Here is a 22,461-nt window from a genome sequence, read left to right on the forward strand (position 1 = left end):
ATATCTTACACACCTTCCACGTCTCCCATCTGCTCCAATTCATATTTGCCCAATCGTTCCTCCACTTCTCTCTTATACTCTGCCTTTTTCTCATCCTCTTGTAACCTTTCCACTCTCCTTGCAACTACTCCTTCCTCTCGTCTTTCCCTTCTTCTATTCCTCCATCTTACTTGCATCCTAATTCTGGCCACCACCAAGTAGTGGTCAGAAAGGCCACTCCCCCAACCTCTATAAACTCTTGCATCCAATATACATCTTCGCATCCTTTCATCCACACACACATAATCAATCATTGCCTTCCTTTCATTCAGTTCACCACCCACCCTTCTCATCACTCGCCATGTATACCTGTGGATCATTTTATGCCTGAAGAGGGTATTGGCTATTACCAACCCCTCCCAGCACAGATGTCCACTAACGCACTCCCATTCTCATCTATCTCAGCAGGCACACCCCACTCACCAACTATTCCATCCACCTTCACATTACCAACTTTACCATTCATATCACCGATCAAAAACACTCTCTCATTCCTTCCAAACTTTTCCATGCACACTTCCACATTTGTCCAGAACTCTTCTCTCACTCTTCTAGCACGATCTTGCGTTGGCGCATACATACACACAATCGCCCACATTTGTATTCCAACTTTCAACTTTACCCACACAATCCTTGACCCAACTGATCCATACTGTCTTATGCTCTTCTTCCATCTTTTACTCACAACTATCCCCACTCCTTCCTTTGCCCTCTCATTCTCATCTACTCCTGCACATATACCCCATCCATACTCCCATTCTCTCACACTTTCTCCTCTCCATTTTGTTTCAGTTATTCCACATACATCCACTTTCGCATCCTCAAGCACCTGGACAACCTCTCTCTCTTTCACCTCATCATTCGCTCCTCTTACATTCCATGTACACATTACCAAGTCCTTTGTCCGGTCCTGGGTCGTCAACGTTTGGTCAGTCCTTGTCAGGGCTTCTTGTTTTTTTAGTTAGTTGTTTTCCGGGGAGGGGCACTAACCCTCCGCCAACCCTTTTAGTCGCCTTTTACGACAAGCAGGGATACTGGGGGAGTATTCTTGAAAACCCCCCTACCCCCAGAATCGAAAGAATGCACTCAGTCAGCTGAGGTTTGTTTAGACTACAGCTGCATGGGGTATGTAAGTACATGTACTCTGTGCTTTTAGTATTGCAAAATGGACACATACTTTAGTAATGCAAATTTGGAAAAGAAAAGAGATAAAGGTAGAAAGCAAGATGATTTCTACCAAGAACTGGTTGAAGTGGAGACGCACAATAGACTGGTTGAACGTGTACACAAACTAGAAATGGCTTTCAAAAATGAAATTGATGAAATAAAGAAGCAGAATCACTTGCAAAAGGAAGAAATTGAAAAACTAGGAAGGGAGGCCAACAAGAAAGACACAACCATCAGTGAACTAACAGTGGAATTGAGTACACTTAGGAAGAAAATGAGTGAAATGGCAAGTACAGTAGTCAATCATGAGAGTGTTATGGAAGAGTTCAAAAATGATACAGAGATAATTAGGTAAGTAAGCAGTCTGATAGACCAAAGCAGTGATATTGAGGAGAAGATAACACAGGTAAATGAAGCTGTGCAAAGCTACAAAAATGATGTGAAAACCATGTATGCTGAAATGGTGAAAGTAAAGAAAGACTTAGAAACAAGAGTGGAGGAAAAAAGCATTAAAGAGGAAGTGAAAAGAATAATCCAAAACAATCCAAAGGTAGTCAGAGATTCAGTAGATATAAACAAATCTATAGTAATCACTGGTATAGAAGAGGAAGAAGTAAAAAACAAGATCACAAGAGACAAAAAGGAGATGGCAAATGTAATGAGCTTACTGAAAGAAGTATCAGAGGAAATTTGTAGTAATGACATAGAGGAACACAAAAGGTTAGGGAAATACGAGAAAAGCAAGACAAGACCTCTAAAGGTGACTTTCCAGAGTGTAAACACTGTGGAGGAGATACTAAAATATGCAAAAAATCTTATGGAAAAAGAGGAGTTCAAAAATGTATGGATAAAAAGATGCCTAACACAAGAGGAACTGGAATTACTGAAAGAGAAGAGGGAGGAAGCAAAAACAAAAAATGAGGGAAGATCAGAAGAGGAGAAGAACAAATTTTTTTACAAAGTAATAGGATTGCAGGTACGAAAGTGGTACATAAACAGGATGGAATAAAAAGGAGGAAGGTAGTAAAACCATGTCATGACAAGTATATAAACAAGATGATAAAGTTGATGTACTCAAATGTGGATGGAATGGTATCTAAATTACTAGAGATGAATGATTATGTCAGAGAAAATGAACCACAAATATGCCTAACTGAAACAAAACTAACACCAAGGATATCCAATGACATACTAAACTTAGAGGAATACAATATATGGAGAAGAGACAGAAATATAAAAAATACAATATATGGAGAAGAGACAGAAATTTAAAAAAAGGAGGAGGAATTATAATATTAACTAAGAAAAATCTAAAAGTCAATGAAATAAAACTAGATATACCATCACAAGTAGAACTGATTGGAGTAGAGATCAACACATCTGAAGGGAAAGTAATTATAGCCAATTTGTACATGCCACCCAGATCAAACACATGGGAAAGAGATGAATATGAGGACCTGGCAAAGAGTACAATTCAGAGTTTAAGATCATTACTACATAAAATGGAAGAGAAATCGGAAAGAATTATACTAACTGGAGATTTTAATACAAATATAAATTGGAATACTCTAGATAGAATAAGCCAAGAAAGCTGTTAGGACCAAAAGCTCCTGGATCTCGTGCAAGAGTTTTTCCTAACTCAACATATGAGGGAAACCACCAGAAAAAGAGGACTTGATGTACCTTCAGTGCTATATCTAATATTTACTAGGCAAGAAAAATGATATTGACAGTTTAATATATCACCCTCCACTCGGCAAAAGCGATCATGCAGTACTAAATTACAACTTGAGGATAGCATATGACATAGTTAACAGCAATGAAAGTTACAAAGAGAGCATAAACTATAAAAAGGGAAATTATCAAGACCTAAAGAAATATTTCTTAGAAGTTGATTGGGAAAATGAGCTTAGAGGACAAGATTTAAATGCTGTATATAAAAAATTCTGTGAATTTTATGAAATAGGTGTCCAGAAGTACATCCCACAGCACAAAGAAGCAGATAAGAAAATACAGAAATGGTTCAATACAGAATGTAAAAAATCAAAAGAAAGAAGAGATTTGTTGTGGAATAGATACAGAAGACACAATAGTGAAAGGGCGTATAATAATTACAAACAGGCAAGAAACAATTATACAAGAATAAGGAGGGAAGCCCAAAAACAGTTTGAGGAGGATATAATAAATAAAAGTAGTGATCAACCAAAGCTGTTTTACAGCTACATCAGAAGCAAAACCAAAGTAAAAGATATACAGTAATACAATCCATTACGGACAAGGGAATCACTTATACGCAAGAGAAAGATATTTGTGAAGCACTAAATAAGAATTTCCAATTAGTTTTTACAAAAGAAAAAAATTTTGAAAGGGACTATGTGGAACATGCATGTCCACACATACTACCAGATATACAAATAGCAGAAAAAGTAATACAGGAGGAGTTAAGTAGATTAGACAGAGGAAAAGCAAGTGGTCCTGATGAAATTTCATGTTGGGTACTACGAGAATGTCAAAGGAGTTAAGTAAACCATTATTTTTAATTTTCAAGAAATCCTTGAGTCAAGGTAAACTACCGGATATTTGGACGAAAGCAAATATTGTCCCCTTATTCAAGAAAGGAAATAGACAAAATCCACTCAACTACCGACCAGTATCACTGAACAGTGTTGTAAGCAAGGTATTAGAAAAGCTTATAAGAAAAGCTTGGGTAAATCATCTAGAAGAACACAGTATAATAAGAGAAAGACAGTTTGGTTTCAGAAAAGGAAAATCATGTGTTACTAATCTGTTGAGCTACTATGACAGAGTAACAAACACAATACAGGAAAGAGAATGATGGGTGGACAGTATCTATTTAGATTTCAAGAAAGCTTTTGACACAGTACCACACCAAAGACTTTTATGGAAACTGTACCATCAAGTAGGAATTCGAGGCAAACTGTTTTGTTGGATGCAAGATTTTCTCATAAAAAGAGAAATGAGAACAGTACTAAGAGGAAACTACTCATCATGGAAAGAAGTGACTAGTGGAGTACCACAGGGTTCAGTGCTGGCACCAATCATGTTTTTAGTGTATATAAATGATATAAACAGTAACACTGGAAATGAGAGCTATCTGAATATGTTTGCAGATGATGCAAAAATACAAAGGAGAATTACTAACACAGACTCTTGTACAGAGCTACAAGAAGAATTAAGTAAACTTCATGAATGGAGTAATACATGGCAAATGGAATTCAATGTGGACAAGTGTCATGTAATCAAGTTTGGTAAAAGTGGAAAAAGACCTGATTGGGATTATAAGTTCGGAAATAAAACCCTACACACATCAGAAAGAGAGAAGGATCTAGATGTGATTATCAATAACAAACTATCTCCGGCTGACCACATCAGCGAGAAGGTACAGAACATGTATACACTGCTTGTAAATATGAGAATAGCATTCACATACATAAATGAAGACATGCTAAGAAGGATAATAACATCATTCATTAGACCAACCCTGGAATATGCATCAGTAGTGTGGAGTCCTCATCTCAAAAAACACATAGACAAGATCGAAAAAGTTCAAAGGGCCGCTACAAGATGGATACCAAGCTTAAGGGACCTAAGCTACGAAGAAAGACTAAATAAACTGAATCTACCAACACTACAGGAGAGAACGAAAAGAGGTGACATGATGCTATATAAGTGCATATCAGGGAAGAAGAAAATAGACATAAATGATTACTTAACATATAGAGAAGCATCAGGAAGAGGACACTGCAAAAAACTGCATAAGAAGAGAGGTGATAAAGACGTAAGGAAATTCAGTTTCCCAAACAGAGCAATTGATCAGTGGAATGCACTGCCGAATGAAATAGTGTGTGCCAAAACAATTCACAAATTTAAGGATATGTACGATAAATATGGTTTAAGACACGGGACAGTATGAGCTTGACTCATTCCTGTAAAGATACAATTAGGTAAGAACAATTAGGTAGGTAAGAACACACACACACACACACACACACACACACACACACACACACACACACACACACACACACACACACACACACACACAAATAGATAGGATTGAAAAAGTTCAAAGGGCTGCTACAAGATGGGTACCAAGCTTAAGGGATCTAAGCAACGAAGAAAGACTAGAAAAACTGAATCTGCCTACACTACAGGAGAGAAGGAAAAGGGGAGACGTGATTATGATATATAAATGCAAATCCGGGAAGGAGAAAATAGACATAAATGATTACATAACCTATGGTGAAACATCAGCAAGTGGACACTGCAAAAAGACTGCATAAAAAGAGAGACGATAAAGACGTAAGGAAATATAGTTTCCCAAATAGAGCAGCTGATTAGTGGAATGCACTACCGAATGAAATAGTGTGTGCCAAAACAATTCATAAATTTAAGGATATGTACGATAAATATGGTTTAAGACACGGGACAGTACGAGCTTGACTCATTCATGTAAAGATACAATTAGGTAAGAACACATACACACACACACACACACACACACACACACACACACACACACACACACACACACACACACACACACACACACACACACACACAGTTACCTAAAGATTGGAAAAGAGCAAGTATTGTGCCAGTCTTCAAGGGAGGGGATAGGGAAGATCCACTCATTTACACACCTGTATCACTTACTAGTTGTAAAATATGCAAGAAAATTATTAGAAAAAGATGGATAAAGCATTTAGAAGAAAATGAAGTGACAACACCAGGACAGTTTGGTTTTAGGGAAGGAAGATCATGTGTTACTAACTTATTAAGTTTCTACAGTAGGGTAATAGATGTCATACAAGAGAGGCAGGGATGGGTAGATTGTGTCTATCTCAATCTCAAGAAAGCATTTGACAGGGTGCCCAGTAGGAGACTGCTGTGGAAGTTCAATTCCTTTGGAGGGGTGCATGGGAAACTATTAGAGTGGATGGGAGATTATTTGATAGGAAGGCAGATGAGAACAGTCTTAAGAGACAAGGTGTCACAATGGAGAAACATGACTAGTGGAGTACCCCAGTGCTCTGTCTTGGCCCCAATAATGTTTCTGATATATGTAAATGATTTGCCAAAGGGTTTGAATAGTTACATGGGTATGTTTGCAGATGATGCTAAAATCATGAAACATATTAAAGGTATTGATAGTTGTAAAAACTGCAAGAGGACTTGGACATGGAGCCAGACTTGGAAAATGGATTTTAATGCCAAGAAGTGTCATGTGTTAGAAATGGGAATGAGTGCAAAAAGACTGCACTGGACATATAAAATGGGCAATCAGATGATTAGTAAAAGAAAAGATGAGAAAGATTTGGGAGTGATTATTCAGGATCACTTGTCACCAGAAAAGCATATAAACAAAATCATTGGAGGCACTTATGGATTACTGACCAACATGAGAGTGGCTTTTAATTATGTGGATGAGGAATTGTTGAGGGAGTTGATAGTGACCATGATAAGACCAAGACTGGCATATTGATAAACTAGAGAGGGTTCAACGGATGGCATCGAGGATGATACCAAGCTTAAGGGAACTCACCTACGAGGAGAGATTGGAAAAACTGAAGTTACCATTACAGCGCGAGAGACGGGAAAGAGGTGACTCAATCACGATATTTAGAAATGTAAAAGAATTGGAAAGGGTGGATAGAGAGGATCTTTTTGTGCTGGATGATGGAAGAACAAGAGGTCATGGCTTCAAGTTGAGGAAAAATAGATGTCTTAATGATCTTAAAAGGTTTGGTTTCCTAAATAGAAGCATAAGTATTTGGAACAACTTAGACGAAGAGGTGGTGCAGCCGAAAAACATTCATGTGTTTAAAAGTAGACTAGATAAATGTAGATATGGAGACAGGACAACACGAGCTTAGCTCAATTCCTGTATACTACAAATAGGTAAATACAAATAAGTAAATACACTGCATACAAAACACACACTGAAGCCAACTACATCCCGTGAAGTAATGACGTGCTTGTTTCAAACAGTGCTTGTCACTGTCAAATAGCATTATTCATGAGAAATATAACAGTTTTACTCATTGTGCTGTTTCCACACAAGAAAGTTACATGGTACTCAAGATTTGCATGTACAATATTTTAAATAGGATTGCTAAGATTCAGAAGCAGGAAAAAGAAGAGACACACATCATCATCCGGGCCCTGATTCTCATCTTGGAAATGAGATGATGAAGGAGCCAAAAAAAAAAAAAAAAAAAAAATTAGAATATATACTGTATGAAACTGAGTGTGCAGTGTAGTGGACCACAAAGGCATTGCTACATCATACAAGTCATTGAGGTACAGAACCTGAGGCTAGGCTGCCATTGTCTAGCACTCTAGTACTTTATGTACAGTACATGTAACGTTAGATGACCAGATTATGTCCCTTGATGGTATTATTCATTCATCATCTAATCCAGTGTTGCACCATGAGGAGCATAGGAGCCAGGGGCTAGAAAAGTGGGTCCTGACATTTGAGATGAGAGTGACTAGCCTTACTCATCCCTGAGTAGCATTACATGAGCAGTATATCCAAACCACTCCATGGATATAAACCTGCAGCTGCTCAATCCGATTGGAGGACTTTAATTACCCACTAAACCACCAGGTGCCATGAAAAACTTTCATTCATATCTTGACAAGGCTGTCACTCCAGCAAGGGTATTCTATACATAAACACCAGATTACTCACATACATTTTTATTATACAGTTTTAGAAAATGGTAGTCTAGTCTTTGATTCCTATACCTAACAAGGGATAATATGGGACAGGCTTCCCCCCCCCCCCAGAAAGTGACACAAAAGTAAGAAAATTATCATAAGTGTGACCAGCAAAAACGACACTCAATTTACACACCATTCAAACCTTAAAAAGCAAATCAGTGTCCATAAAAGTAACTACCATGCTGCTCCAAGTCTCTTCCTTTTTCCTTTCTTTATATTCTGTGTTCACCTACAGTTCAGTGTAGAATACTGTAAGCAAATTGTGTCTCCTTCCGGACAGTCTGGGCGGCCTGGGTCTCCCTCACTGAATACCCCAGTAGTGTCACTGCAGACTGGCGGGGCCTCAGGTAACCCCTCCACGACGTACTCTGCCCTCAACTCATTCTCGCACCAGGACTTCCCACTCAACGCTGACATTTCACTCAACCCCACCAACCTACTCCACCAGGTGAAGTACTAACATAGGTGTAGGATTTTACTTGGCATTTTATACAGTAGAACCTTGAAAAGTCAAAATATTGGTCTTCTGGTCATTCCAGCACAACAAACACACACACACACTCTCTTTCTCTCAGTACAATATATATTTATTATTATTAGATTGGAGGATGGATGGATATATCCCATTGGATCCCAGGGGTGCTGGACGAGGCATGGCGCTAGGTGGGTACTAAGCGTACCGCCCTCCGCCTATCGGCTCATAGTCGCGAAGCTCATAGGTCCCTACCCGGGGGCTCCCTACTTTATAAAGACTTGAAAAATCCCAGTCCAATATTCCGGATGCTGGGCTCCAATGGGATACTGTGTGTGTGTATATATATATATATATATATATATATATATATGCCACTAACTTAGTCCTCCAGATAAACTGTAAAGATTCATTTAGAAACGTATTGTGCTTTTTATCATCTTTTCCTTTTTCTTGGGTGGATCCAGGGGTGTTGCCCATTCTGCCTGGGCCACACCCCTGGTTTATCACACTGTGGTAGTATCCAGTACTGTGCATCTTTTATTGATTATTATGTTTATTTCTCCCAAACAAACCATCCCTGCTGATTAATGTTACTTAGTTCTCTTGGAGCAAAAGGATGTAGAACTCTCATTACTTTGGAAAATGATATGGGCAACACCTCAGGAATATTGTTGGATCTGCCCGTCTTTCCCCTTTCTTTATCTTTTCATCTTTTCTTATTTTGCATCACTGCTGAATGAGGAGTTTGTAGCAGGGGGGGTTTGGAATCGGTGGATTCAGTGTTTGATCCTTGGCCTTTGATTGATGCTGCTACTGTGAACAGAGCAATAGGCATGATGTAGGTGGGGAAGGCAACAGGTGTGTCTGGGTTGACTGCAAAAATGCCGAAGGCCCCAGGAAATATAGTAGTAGGTTTAGTTACTAATTTGATGAATACAATTATATGTGAGCATGTGGTGGCGACCATCATCCACTCACTTGATGTAGAGCTGCCTATTTCTTCCTTAGCTTTTATCATTCTTTTTCTGTGTCTGCCCTCCTCTCTTCATATTTCTCCCATCTTTCCTGTCACTTCTTAGTGCTTTTCTTTCCTTTACAGGTGGCTTTACATTGAGTGACAAGCCAAATGGTTTCCTGTAAGCCAAGAAACCATTTACTACGCTGGGTGGTAATCATACAACCAAACCATACATGCTCCCTACGTGTCAACAAGTGGGTTGGTGGAGGATTAGTGCCCCTCCCCATAAAACAAATAACTCAAAGTCAAATGGCCACCCCTTACGAGATTGTGGCGTCTGGCATTAGATTGATAGATAGTGTTGTCCCAGACGACTGGCTATTGGGTACGATTGTAAATGTGTATAAGAGGGAGGGTGATGCCTTGGAAAGGGAATATTATAGAGTTATAAAACTTTTCGACCTGATAATGAAGGTAATGGACAGAGTTGTAGAATCGGTAAAAGAGTGAATATTGATGATATGCAGTTTGGGTTTGTGCCAGGCAAAGGGACTACTGATGTCATATTCATTCAGGAAAAATATACAGGAAAGAAAAGGGATTTTTTTTTTACAGAGTTCATAGGGAGGTGGTGAAGTAGGCAATGACAAAGGTTGTGATTGAGTTGTGATTGAGAAGTGTCTGGTTAGATTGACTGTGGCTATTATGTATGTGGGCACTGGCACCTAGATGAGGGTGCATGAAGATTTGAGTGATGAATTTTCCCTGAATGAAAGTGTGCATCAGAAGTCAGTCTTGAGCCTCTTATTGTGTGTCATGGTGCTTAATGCTCCCTCATGTGACTTCAGAAATGAACTTCCATAGATGTTGTATGCTGATGATTTGGTGTTGGTTGCAGAGAATGAAAGGAAGACAGAGGAAAGATGGAGAAATGGAATAGGGTGTAAGGGTTTGAGAGTCTATCTATCTATCTATCTATAGCCCGACGCCCTAATCCCGCAAAGGGTGGCCGCAGACAAAACGCCTCCAAGTCGCTCTGTCACCCACCATTTGACTACCCTCCCCCCAACTGACCCCCCCCTCCCTCATATACCTCTCAACTCCATCCCTCCACCTCATCCTCAGTCTACCTCTCCCTCCCTCCACCTCACCTACATACACCCTCTTAGTCAGTCTTTCATTCTCCATTCTCTTCACATGTCCAAACCACCTCAGTGTATTTCTCCTAATCTTCTCAACCACATCCACATCCACCCCACAGCGTTCCTTCACTTCTTCATTCGTCAACCTGTCCCTCCACGTCACCCCACATGCTCCTCTCAAGTAACTCATTTCCACTGCACTCACTCTTGACTTGTTCCCCTCTTGCAAGGTCCATGCCTCGCTTCCATACGTCAGGGTAGGGATCACAATACTATCATGCAGTGACTTCTTAACTTCCATACTCACCTCCCTATTTCTGATCACTGCTTTCAGTGTACCAACAACCTTCCTTCCCTGCTGTACCCTTTCACACACTTCATCCCCCAAAGTTCCATCCTTACTCAATGCAGATAAAACAAAAGTGATGATATATAGGGCTGCTGGCAGTACTGTCAAAGAAGAGGTAGTGTAGCCATGTGTGGCATGCCACAAGGGTGTGGGAAGTAACTCCATCTTGTGCAGTGTTTATGAATAATGGGTGCATAAGAAATGTAGTGGTATTAGAGGTAAACTAAAGTTAATGCTGATTTTGTGTGTGGAGTGTGTTTGGGAGAGCATGTAGAGATTGTCAGGCATGAAAGGATTGATCTTGCTGGTGAGTCTTTTGAGTGTGTGGAGGAGTTTTGTTATTTGGGGGACATGTTGTGTGCTGGAGGTGGGGCTGAAGCTAACTCTTTGCCTAGGGTAAGGAGCGGTTGGAGGAAATTTGGGGAACTGTTTCCTCTCCTGACACAGAGAGGGGTCTCCCTTCATGCTAAGGGATCTTTGTATGCAGCATGTGTTACAAGTGTAATACTGTGTCGTACTGAGACCTGGGCAATAAAGAAAGAGGATATTTGTAGGGTCAGATGTGAAGAAGTGACAGTGGTTGATGGATGTGTAATTCATCCTTGAATGCGAGGCCTGAGGGAGCTAGATTATGATTGAAGAGTTGAGCAGAAGGATGGGACTGGTGTGTATTGGTGTTGTTATAAGGAGAGATTGAGATGGTTTGGGCATGTGGAGAAGATGTAGGGTGACCATTAGGTGCACAAAGTGAAAAGTGTGAATGTTGCAGGTAGGGTTACAAGAGGCAGACCGAAAAAGACCTGGGACAAGGTCATAGAGTGTGACCTCAGGGATAAGGAACTGGACTAGGAGGTTGCCAGAGAGTGTGCAGTGTAGAGAGCAACCATTAGGTGGCCAAGGCCATTGCATGCAAGCATGTTGGAGTCTTTATGAATGATACAATATGATGACAATGCTCCATTCACTCAGCCCTACTAGTTTCAGACATTAGAATAGTTTTTCTTTCTTTCTTTCTTCATTTATTTATTTTTCATATTTGTCGTGGTATTCATTGCCTTTTTTTTTTTTTTTTTTTTTTTTTTTTTCATAATCCTTTGTTTCTTCACCCACCACCCTAATCTTCCTTTTGCAAACATTTAACCCAGCCTGACCAGTTTTGTTCATGAAACCAGGAAGGAGTATTATTGTCTGTTTTTCGTTTAATGTAAGAATTTTCTTGTCATTCTTCTTGTTTATCATTCATGCTGCTTATTTACAGTTTCACTTCTCTGTCTCCCTCACCCTTGTTTTGCATCCCTCTTCTCATCAGTTAAAATTTAGTCTACCTCTTAGGAATTGGTGTGATTTAATTACAGGTACTTCTTATTGTTCCTGTTGTTTTTCCTCCATCTCTTTGTTCTTCATCCTAGATTCTCTCTTTCTTCTTTCATGAACTTTATTTCTCTACCAACCTTTATCATACTGTACTTTATTTCTCAGCATCTTACTGTTTTACATTACTCAGTCTTTTCAAAATACTGTGTAATATACAGTGCTCATCAAAATTATCGAGCGCCTACCGCCGGGTGCACAATACTTATGTCCAAAAAAGAATCACCCATTTCTGGGGGTAAAAATTGAGCCACAAGTTTGCGGCGCTAGCATGACGTCACGGTACCCTGAGGCCTTCCGACACGCTGGATGGTTTCCGCCTCAGTTGCCCATGGGCTGCCTGAGAGAGAGGAACTCCGCCGCGTCTCCCTCTCTTATTGCGCCATTTTTTACCGAGTGTCCCGCAGTGTATTGGCTTTCACCACTTTGTTATGGCACCTACCCGTGAACTATCGAGTGAAATCATATCCCAGATCATTGCTGTAAAGGAGGCAGGCCACCAGACAAAGGAAATTAGTGAATTGGTTGGTGTGGCATGATCGACAGTGCGTCGGTGGTGCGCGCGGTTTCGAGTGGAAAACAGTGGTGAAGTTCCCACAAAGAAACCGCGGTCTGGTAGACCTAGGAAAACTTCCCCAAGGTCTGTTAATGTTTTAAAACATGCAGTGGAGTTTAATCCTCGTGTGAGCACAAGGAAAATAAAGGAGAGCCACCCGGAAGTGTTTGGTGAGGTGTCTGTGAGAACAGTGTCTCCTAGGGTCCATGAACTTGGTTACACAAGTCACAGGCCTGTGAAGAAGCCTCTTCTCACAAAAAAACAGCGACTTCGTAGGCTTGCCTTTGCTAATAAATATCTTAACTGGGGTGAGGAGCAATGGTTGTCAGTGTTGTGGTTTGATGAGGCAATGTTTAGTGTCACCTGTAACAGAGGAGCACGTGTGTGCCGACGCAAAGGTAGTGACCCACTTGACCCACGGTATGTAGAAAGCACAGTTAAACATCCTGATTCACTCATGGTATGGGCTTGTTTTTCTGGTCAAGGTTTGGGGAAGCTTGTTGTGCTTCCCAAGAACATAAGAGTGAATCAGGATGTTTACCTGGAGCTTCTGTGTGATCATTTACCAGACTCCTTCGAGCTAACAGGTGCACGAGTGTTTCAGCAGGACGGTGCACCTGCTCACAAGGCCAAATCGGTCACCAATTGGCTTCGTGACTGTGAGGTATCATTCTTGAAAGACTGGCCAGGAAATAGCCCAGATCTCAACCCGATTGAAAACCTCTGGTACCTCGTAAAGAAGAGTCTCCAAGGAAAGGACGTGAGCTCTCTGCCTAAGTTGGAAGCCGCCATTCGTGACTCCTGGGAGAAAATATCCCTCCAGCACCTCAGGAGCCTCGCCCTTTCACTTCCAAGATGTCTCAGGTCCGTGAAGCAGCATAAAGGATATCCTACAAAGTACTAAAGGTAAATAAAATGCATTATTTATATGTTTTTTCAATGTTGAAAGGTTTGTTTCGTAGGAGGGATGCAGGGCGCTCGATACTTCTGACGAGTACTGTATTACTCCCAGTCCTCACGCAGTACTATTCCATCTCCTTTTAGTCTCACACTTCACTATCATTCATTTTTGTACTCACACATTCGTTAGTGCTGTCCCACTTTTGCTATTTATTTTTTATTATTATTATTATTTTTTTTTCACTACTTAAACTACCTCTTTTGACACACCACCCTTCCTTATGTATCCTTGCAAATTATTTTTGCATCTTTGCTATAACTTTCCATTACTTACTGGTATCACTTTAATACAGAATTCATCTTCCCCTTATCACACTCCATACTTTTACTGTCCCTTCCTGTCTTGAACTGTCATACATCACTCGTGCTCTTTCCATTGATCCTCACCTCAGCTTTTAATCAGGGAATGCTTATGAAACAGTGTGTTTAGATTATAATATTTTTGCTGAAATGGATGGTAAAGAGTTTTGTCACATTTCTTTGGAAAACATTGATTCCATCATAATCATTCTAGCCTTTTCTCTCACATAAGGATGGCTTGAGGTAGGATCCATACAACAAGGAAAAAGAATGTGAAATTGGGGGAACTTTTAGCATTATGCTCAGAGTTCTGGACCAGACACTTATTCACTCATTAGTCAAGCCTCCGAATCATGGCTCCACATCATAGGCCTACCTGTCTACACAGTTTTTCTTTTTTATAGATGCACGTAACAGGGAATGATGTTTTTTGCAGGGCAACTCATGGCCACTGGGGATGCCACATTCAAGCCTGCCACACCTGTCAGTGTCGTCCTCCACACCACCACCTTCCGGCCAGCCCTCATCCCCACCTGCCGTGCGCATCAAGAGTGAGCCCATCAGCCCGCCTCGCGACCCCAATTGTCTGGGTGGAGGTGGGGCCGGACACCTCCAGCGCCCAGCCTCCACTGATCCAGGACACCTCTCACCTGCCCCACCGCCACATCCACACCTCGGACAGTCACCCGCCTCCTCTGTTCACCCCGCCCACTCTCTCTACACCAATGCACTCTCAGGTACACATGGCTTAAGTGATGAGAGGTGTGGCTAGGCAACTATAGTAGAGATAAGTCTTTGTTTTTATTTGTTTCCTTATTTTTTTTTTTCTTTTTTTTTTTTTTTTTTGCTGTTAAATCCAAAGCATTGTAGCCAAGTTTCTCCAGTTTACGGTATCATTTGTATGGAAAAGTTGTAATAGCTTGGAACACATTGCCAGCATGTAACAGGGACATAGTGCTTTCTGTGCCAGCTAATGCCAGTTGATTTTACTCAGCTGAGTTGATGTGGGAGCCTGAGTATTAGTATTTGGGGGAGCCTGAGTATTAGTATTTTTACCATCAACCCTCTCATGATTGGAGAAATGCTAGTAATGTATTGCACCTAACACCAGATGATTTTCCTCAGCTATAAGTAAGTCATTGGGGCCTGAGAGTGTTAAAACAGTTGTCATAGTGTGGAAAGTTGAAATAGCTTCAGGTATTCGTCTTCCTACTCAGTGAGAATCCCCCCTGCCACAACACATTGCTTCCAGTTCACTGATCTCTAGGTCTGCTTCTTACTACAACCATCCCAGTTTCTCACATTCTTTTACTATGCTCATATTATCCACTTGATAGAAAGCATATAGCACAATATGTCCTTTACAAGCTTAATACCTTTTTCAGTTACCAGGTCATTTGTTGTGTATTGTAGTTAACACCATCCAGTATTATTCTTAGGAGAGACCTGTCATACTGAAGGGACTATAAGCAATCTCCATTAATAACCACATAATTTCTGCATGTGAGTGCCATGGAGGAGAGAGAGAGAGAGAGAGAAAGCATATAATTACTGCATGTCAGTGCCATGGAGGAGAGAGAGAGAGAGATGTAGTTTTAGTTGAGATTTCTGATAATATAAGAACATCCACAATGGCAGAAAAAAGGAATTATCACTTTAGTGACATGTCCTAGCCATTTTGCCAAACTGTTATTATAAAGTCTAGATATCTAAACTATGTTGTCAGCCCCTCTCTCATTATTCTTTCATAAACTGTACATTATCTTATTTAATCCCATCAAGATAGTGATGTTTTTATTTTATAGCTAAGACATCATCATCATCATCATCATCATCATCATCATCATCATCCTTCAGTCCTATATTGCCCCATGAGGAGCATAGGAGACAGGGGCTAGGCAAGTTGGTCCTGATATATAAGATGAGAGTGACCAGCCCTACTTATCCCTGAATGGCATTACACGAAGACACCAAATTAATTTATTTGGCTAAAGAGAGGCCTTTCATGATGAAGAGTTTTGAAACAGTCCGTTACCCTCTCCAGTTCGTTACATTTCTGCTGTATTATTCATACTGTTGCTGTGGCACCAGCTGATCAGGGTGGTACTCCCAAGGGGAATGGGAACACTGATGATAGGAAAAGCTGGAGCTCCTGTTTCACTAGCTGCCTAACCATCCCCCTTTGCTGACCTTTTCAGTTTGACACTAACATGGAGAGTAGACCAGCATTCTCTCCCAATCACTTCCTCTAACTGTCTCATATACTATACCACATGAGCTTTATATATCACACCATGTACCTCACTGTGTCACAGGGGTTGATGCCAGCAAGGGCATGTGGCCAGAAAACTTTGCCCCTGCTACCTAGTGGTGGACCTCTTATGGGGAGGCATGACTAGGGCTCTACCAGCATAGATCGTGGGGCCAGGGTGATATGGTACTCGAACCTGTGCTAAAGGGTACAGGTCATTGCGGTTCCCAGGTTGCTGCTTCCTACCAATAGAGAGGGGCCCGAACCTGGGAGTAACGCCCCAGGAGGCTCCCCTATCAGTGGGTGTATAATGGCTGGGCAGTTACAGTGCCAAGGTGCACTTGGAGGGTGTCCCTGTAGCTCCCCTGGCAGGGTGCCCCGAGGCCTCTACCGCAGCCACTGGTTAAGGCTGTTGGACTAGGGGTCCCAGATCCATTGCCTGTGCTTGGGACTGTGCAGTGGGTGGGGCCTATGGCAAGTCTTTCCCATTCTTATGTTGCTGATTATGACCAAGTTAAAGAAAGTACTTCAAAGCGAACCTGAGGACATTATATCACCCAGGGGGGATCAGAGTGGCTTCATGGAAGTGGGAAGTTTGAGGAGTAGAGTGGGGGAAGTGGTTGAGGTAATGAGTAGGATGTGGGTGGATGTGGGATGTGTGCAAGAAGTCCAGTATAGGGGTAGATCAGCCAGAAAGATTGCTGTGAGGGATTGTTGCTATATGTTGTTTTGGCAGGGTAGGATAGATGGATATGTTTGTGTTGGTTAGGGAGAAATTATTGGAATGTGTCATGAATGGGATGAGAGTAAGTGATAGGATAATGGTAGTGAAAATTTTGTTCGGTTGGGTGGTGTCTGCAATTGTATCAGCATATGTTCCACAGGCAGGCTTGGATTAGATAGAGAAGGATAGATTTTGGGATGACTTAATACGTGTAGTAAGTGGTATGGAGGATGATGAGATTGTAGTATTAGGGGGGGGATTTAAATGGTCATGTAGGTGAAGCAGCTCAAGGATATGAAGGAGTACATGGGGGATGTGCATATGGTGCAAGAAATGAGGAAGGAGAAAGGACACTTGAGTTTGGGGAGGCAATGAACATGATTGTGTGCAACACACATTTCAGGAAAAGAGAGAGTATGTTGATTACATATGAGTCCGGGGGAAATAGCAGCCAGATGGACTATTTCCCGGTCAGGAGGGCTGACAAGAGGTTATTGAGGGATGTTAAAGTTATAGGGAGCGAGGAGTGTGTGCAGCAACACAAGTTATTGATATGTGACATGGTGCATAAGGAGCGATTGATGAAAAACAGGACCTCTGCACCTAGAAGGATAAGGAAATTGAAAAACCAAGCAGTAAGGGGTGCCTTTTAAATGGAGATAAGGAGAGTGGTGGCTGAACATGGAAACATTGACAGAAGTTTTAATGAACAGTACAGAGCCCTGAAGACCAGCCTCTTGAGAGTTACTGATTCAGTATGTGGATGGACAAGAGACCTACCAAGACATAAAGTGACACGGTGGTGGGATGAGGGTGTAGAAGCAGCAGTTAAGTGAAAAGAAGATTTTTCCGGGAATGGAAGAAGGGGGATAACAAAGAGGAATACTTGGCTGCTAAGCATAGAGCTAGAAAAGAGGTTTACAGAGTGAAGACTGAGTCACACAGACTTTTACGTGATAACCTAAATCGTGTGGAAGGGAAGAATATGATTTTTAAGTTGGCAAATCAGATGAAGAGAGAAAATAGGGATGTCACTGGTGAGCAGTGTGTGAAGAATGATGAAGAAAGGGTTGTGGTGAACAGTTGAGATATTAAAGATGCATGGAGAGAGCATTACAGCCATTTCTTGAATGAGGAGATTGACTGGGACAGGGAAGGTTTGGAGCCAGCAGATCCAGTGTTTGGCCCTTGGCCTTTGATTGACACTACTTCTGTGAGCAGGGCAATAGGCAGGTGGGGAAGGCAGCAGGTGTGTTTGGGTTGACTGCTGAAATGTTGAAAGTCTTAGGAGATACTGTATAGGAGTGATGTTAGTTGCTGAGTTGATAAATACAGTTTTATATGAGAGTGTTGTCCCAGATGACTGGCTAATGAGTGTGATGATAAATGTGTTTATGTAAAGCTACAGAACGTGGTGAATGTTTTTGGCGTATCCGATAGAACCAGGATTCCGGGGGCTTGAGTGATGAGTGAATGGAAGTGTGGTCCATTGGATTGGGCAAATTTGGGTTGTTTGGACATTGCTACTCCTCACTCTGCCCTAGGGTGGGAAAGGAGGTCCGGACGATGATGATGATGATGTTAGTCACTGACTTGATAAATACAGTCAATAATGACTGTGTTGTCCCAGATGATTGGCTGAAGAGTGTAAATGTAAATGTGTACAAGGGAAAGGGTGATGCCCTGGAAAGAGGAAATTGTAGAGACATAAAGCTTTTAAACCAGTGAATGAAGGTAATGGAGAGAGTTCTAGAAGTTATGATTAGACAAAGAATGAATATTGATGAGATGCAGACAAAGGGACCACTGATTCCATTTTTATTGTTCAACGGCTTCAGGAAAATATATAGGAACTGAACTTTTTTTTGTTGATTTGGAGAAGGCCTTCAACAGAGTCCTTAAAGAGGTGGGCAATATGAAAGCTTGGGGTTGAGGAGTGGCTGGTTAGGGTCGTTTTGGCAATGTATGTGGGTGTTCGCACCCAGATAAGGGTGAAAGCCTAGTTTTCCATGAATGTTGGTGTACACACAACAAAAAAACTATCGTTACACCTTCTGCGCGATATAAAATGACACACAAATGAAGGTTTTTGATAACAGCCTCCTCCATTGGTATCCCTGCGTGTGTTTGTTGCATATTTATTATAAGCTATATCCATTGCTTCTCCCATGCATATTTCTACCTCGTCCTATTTGGAAACTCACCCACTGTCAGGCTTACCAACCCTAGCGAGACAGCCAGGTTGTTCAGTATGAAACACATCGGACCCCCCTGTAACGATAGTTTTTTTGCTGTGTGTACGTCAGGGGTCATTCTTGAGCCCCTTGTTCATCATGGTACACTACTTGAAGCCCTGTCACATGTCTTCAGAAATGGATTCCTATGTGAGATGTTGTATGCTGATGATTTGGTGTTGGCTGCAGAGAATGAAAGGGAGGTGCAGGAAAGATTTAGGAAGTGGAGAGATGGTATGGGGCACAAGGGCTTTGGAGTAAATGCAGATAAAACAAAATAATGGTATCTAAGGCTGGTGGCAGTACTGTCAAAGAACAAGGAGAGTGGCCTTGTGTGATTTGTCACAAGGACATGGAAAGTAATTTCATCTTGTGCAGTGTTTGTGATAAGTGGGTGCATAAGAGATGTAGGGGGTATTAGAGGTAGACTGAGATAATGCTGATTTCATGTGTGCAGTGTGTCGGGGAGAGCATGTGGAGATTGCCAGGCGTGAAAGCATTGAGCTTGGTAGGTGGGGGCGCACACCATCCACTCACTCGATGTAGTGCTGCTCTCAGGTGTCTGCCCTTTCCTCTCTTCCTTCCTTATTTACTTCCTTCCTCTTCTGTCTTTCTTTACTTCATTCTTTCCTCATCCTTCTGCCTACGGGTGAATTTACACTCTCTCTTCTGACTCTCTTTCCTTCAATCATTCCTCATCCTTCTTTCTGCTTATGGGTGACTCTACACTGAGTGACAAGCCAAATGGTTTCCTGTACACCAGGAAACCATATACTACACTGGGTGGGAACCATGTAACCAAGTTATGGCACCTTGTGATTTAGTGGGTAATTATGGTGCTCCAGTCAGATTGAGCCAGTGAAGGTTTATATCCAAGGGATAGTTGGGGTTTATTTCTCATGTAATGCCACTCAGGGATGAGTGAGGCTCGTCACTCTTGTCTTAAATGTCAGGACCAACTTGCCTAGCCCCGGGCTCCTACACTCCTCATGGGGCAAAGTAGGACTGGATGATGGATGGATGGATGGATGAAAGTATTGAACTTGCTAGTGAGTCTCTTCAGTGTGTGGAGGGGTTCTGTTGTTTGGGAGACATGTTATTTGCTGGAGGTGGGGCAGGAGCTGGCTCTGTGACTAGAATGAGGAGTGGTTAGAAGAAGTTGAAGGAACTGTTGCCTCTCCTAACATTGAGAGAGCTTTTCCTCCATGCTAAGGGATCTCTGTATGTGGCATGTGTTAGGAGCATAATGCTTCATGGTAGTGAGACCTGGGCAGTAAAGGAAGAGGATATTCGTAGGCTCAAACATACAGAAATGGCAGTGATTAGGTGGATGTGCAGTGTGTCCTTGAGTGCGTGGCCTCAGGGGGCTAGGTTTACAATGGAAGAGTTGAGGGGTAGGATGGGACTGGAGTGTATTGATGTGATGAGAAGAGGTAGATTGAGATGGTTTGGGCATGAGGAGAGGATGGGGGATGATAATAGGATGCAGAAAGTGAGAAGCATTAAAGTTGGGGGTAGCGTAGTGAGAGGTAAACCGAAAAAGACCTGGGACGAGGTCATTGAGTGTGACCTGAGGGTTAAGGGACTAAATAGGGAAGCTGCCAGAGATCGAGCAGCATGAAGAGCCACCATTAGGTGACCAAGGCCAACGCATGCAAGCATGTTGGAGCCTTCAAATATGGAAACGAAAACAGTAGGAGAGAAGACCACTAATCGTTAAGCATTTAGAAATTACCTCCATTTAGCAGGATCATTATTGTATTTTATGTATTACTCTTGTTACTGACCAAAAGGTGACAACTAAGGACTGAATAAAGGACATGGTATGGATAGCTACATGGAATATAAGGGGTGCAAATGATGAGGTGAGAGAAAGAGAGAGATTGTCCAGGTGCTTGAGGGTGTGAAAGTGGATGTATGTGGATTAACTGAAACTAAATGGCGAGGTGAGAGAATGGGAGTATGGATGGGGTATATGCACGGGAGTAGGTGAGAATGAGAGGGCAAAGGAAGGAGTGTGTATTGTTGTGAGTAACAAATGGACGGAGAATATAAGAGAATGTGGATCAGTTGCCTCAAGGATTGTGTAGGTAATATTGAAAGTTGGACTACAAATGTGAGCGATTGTGTGTGTGTGTATGCGCCAATGCAAGATCATGCAAGCAAAGTGAGAGAAGAGTTCTGGACAAATGTGAAAGCATGCTTAGAAAAGTTTGAAAGGAATGAGAGAATGTTTTTGATTGGAGATATGAATGGAAAAGTAGGGAATGTGAAGGTGGATGGAGTAGTTGGTGAGTGGGGTGTGCATGCAGAGATGGATGAGAATGGCAGTGCTTTAATGGACATTTGTGCCAGGATGAGTTTGGTGATAGCCAATACCCTCCTCAGGCACAAAATGATCCATAGGTATACGTGGCGAGTGATGAGAAGGGTGAGTGGTGAACTGAATGAACAGAAAGCAATGATTGATTATGTGTGCGTGGATGAAAGGATGAAAAGGTGTGTAATGGATGCAAGAGTATATAGATGTTGGGAGAGTGGACTTTTTGACCACTACTTGGTGGTGATCAGAATTAAAGTCCAAATGAATTGGAGAAATAGAAGAAGGGAAGGATAGGAGGAAGTAATTCATACAAGGAGGATGGAAAGGTTACAAGAGGATGGAAAAAGGCAGAATATAAGAGGGCAGTGGAGGAGTGATTGGGTAAGTATGGATTGGAGCAGATGGAGGACGTGGAAGGTGCGTGCGAGATATTCGCAGAAGAAATATGTGCAGCATGTGAGATGGTGTGTGGGGTGAAGAGAAGACGAAAGAGGATGCAGGGAACAGCATGGTGGAATGAAGAGGTGAGAGAGGCTGTGGCACAAAAGAAGAAAGCATATAATGAGTGGATGAGAAACAGGCGTGGAAGTAGTTGAGAGACAGAAGAGAGAGTTATATGCAGAGTGGAAGAGGTGAAAAGATTAGTAAGAGAGAGTAAGAACAGAGTGGATGAGGAATTTGGAAGGGACTTGAATGTAAAGTGGAGGGAATGTAAGAAAATGTTCTGGAAAGAGGTAAAAAGAGTTAGACAGGGTGCCAAAGAAGTTAGTTGGGGAGTGAAAGATAAAAATGGTAGATTACTAGTGGAGAAGGGAGAAAAAGTGAGCAGATGGAGAAAACACTTTAAGGAATTGTTGAACAT

At 41.7% G+C, this 22,461-nt stretch overlaps 1 protein-coding gene across 5 annotated transcripts in view; it reads left to right on the top strand.

The window, feature by feature from the left end:
* Mef2 (myocyte enhancer factor 2) overlaps positions 1–22,461 on the top strand; it is a 209,162-nt gene that overhangs the window by 176,305 nt on the left and 10,396 nt on the right. For all 5 annotated transcript variants that reach the window (XM_080275731.1, XM_080275732.1, XM_080275730.1 and 2 more), the window contains 2 exons: positions 8,237–8,404; positions 14,504–14,804. In XM_080275731.1, the coding sequence (XP_080131857.1) occupies positions 8,237–8,404; positions 14,504–14,804 (469 nt within the window). The remainder of the gene's footprint in view (positions 1–8,236; positions 8,405–14,503; positions 14,805–22,461) is intronic.

Source organism: Coenobita brevimanus, chromosome 62 (assembly GCF_032717465.1).
Source record: "Coenobita brevimanus isolate Jiangsu-jjx chromosome 62, ASM3271746v2, whole genome shotgun sequence".
Taxonomy (NCBI): domain Eukaryota; kingdom Metazoa; phylum Arthropoda; class Malacostraca; order Decapoda; family Coenobitidae; genus Coenobita; species Coenobita brevimanus.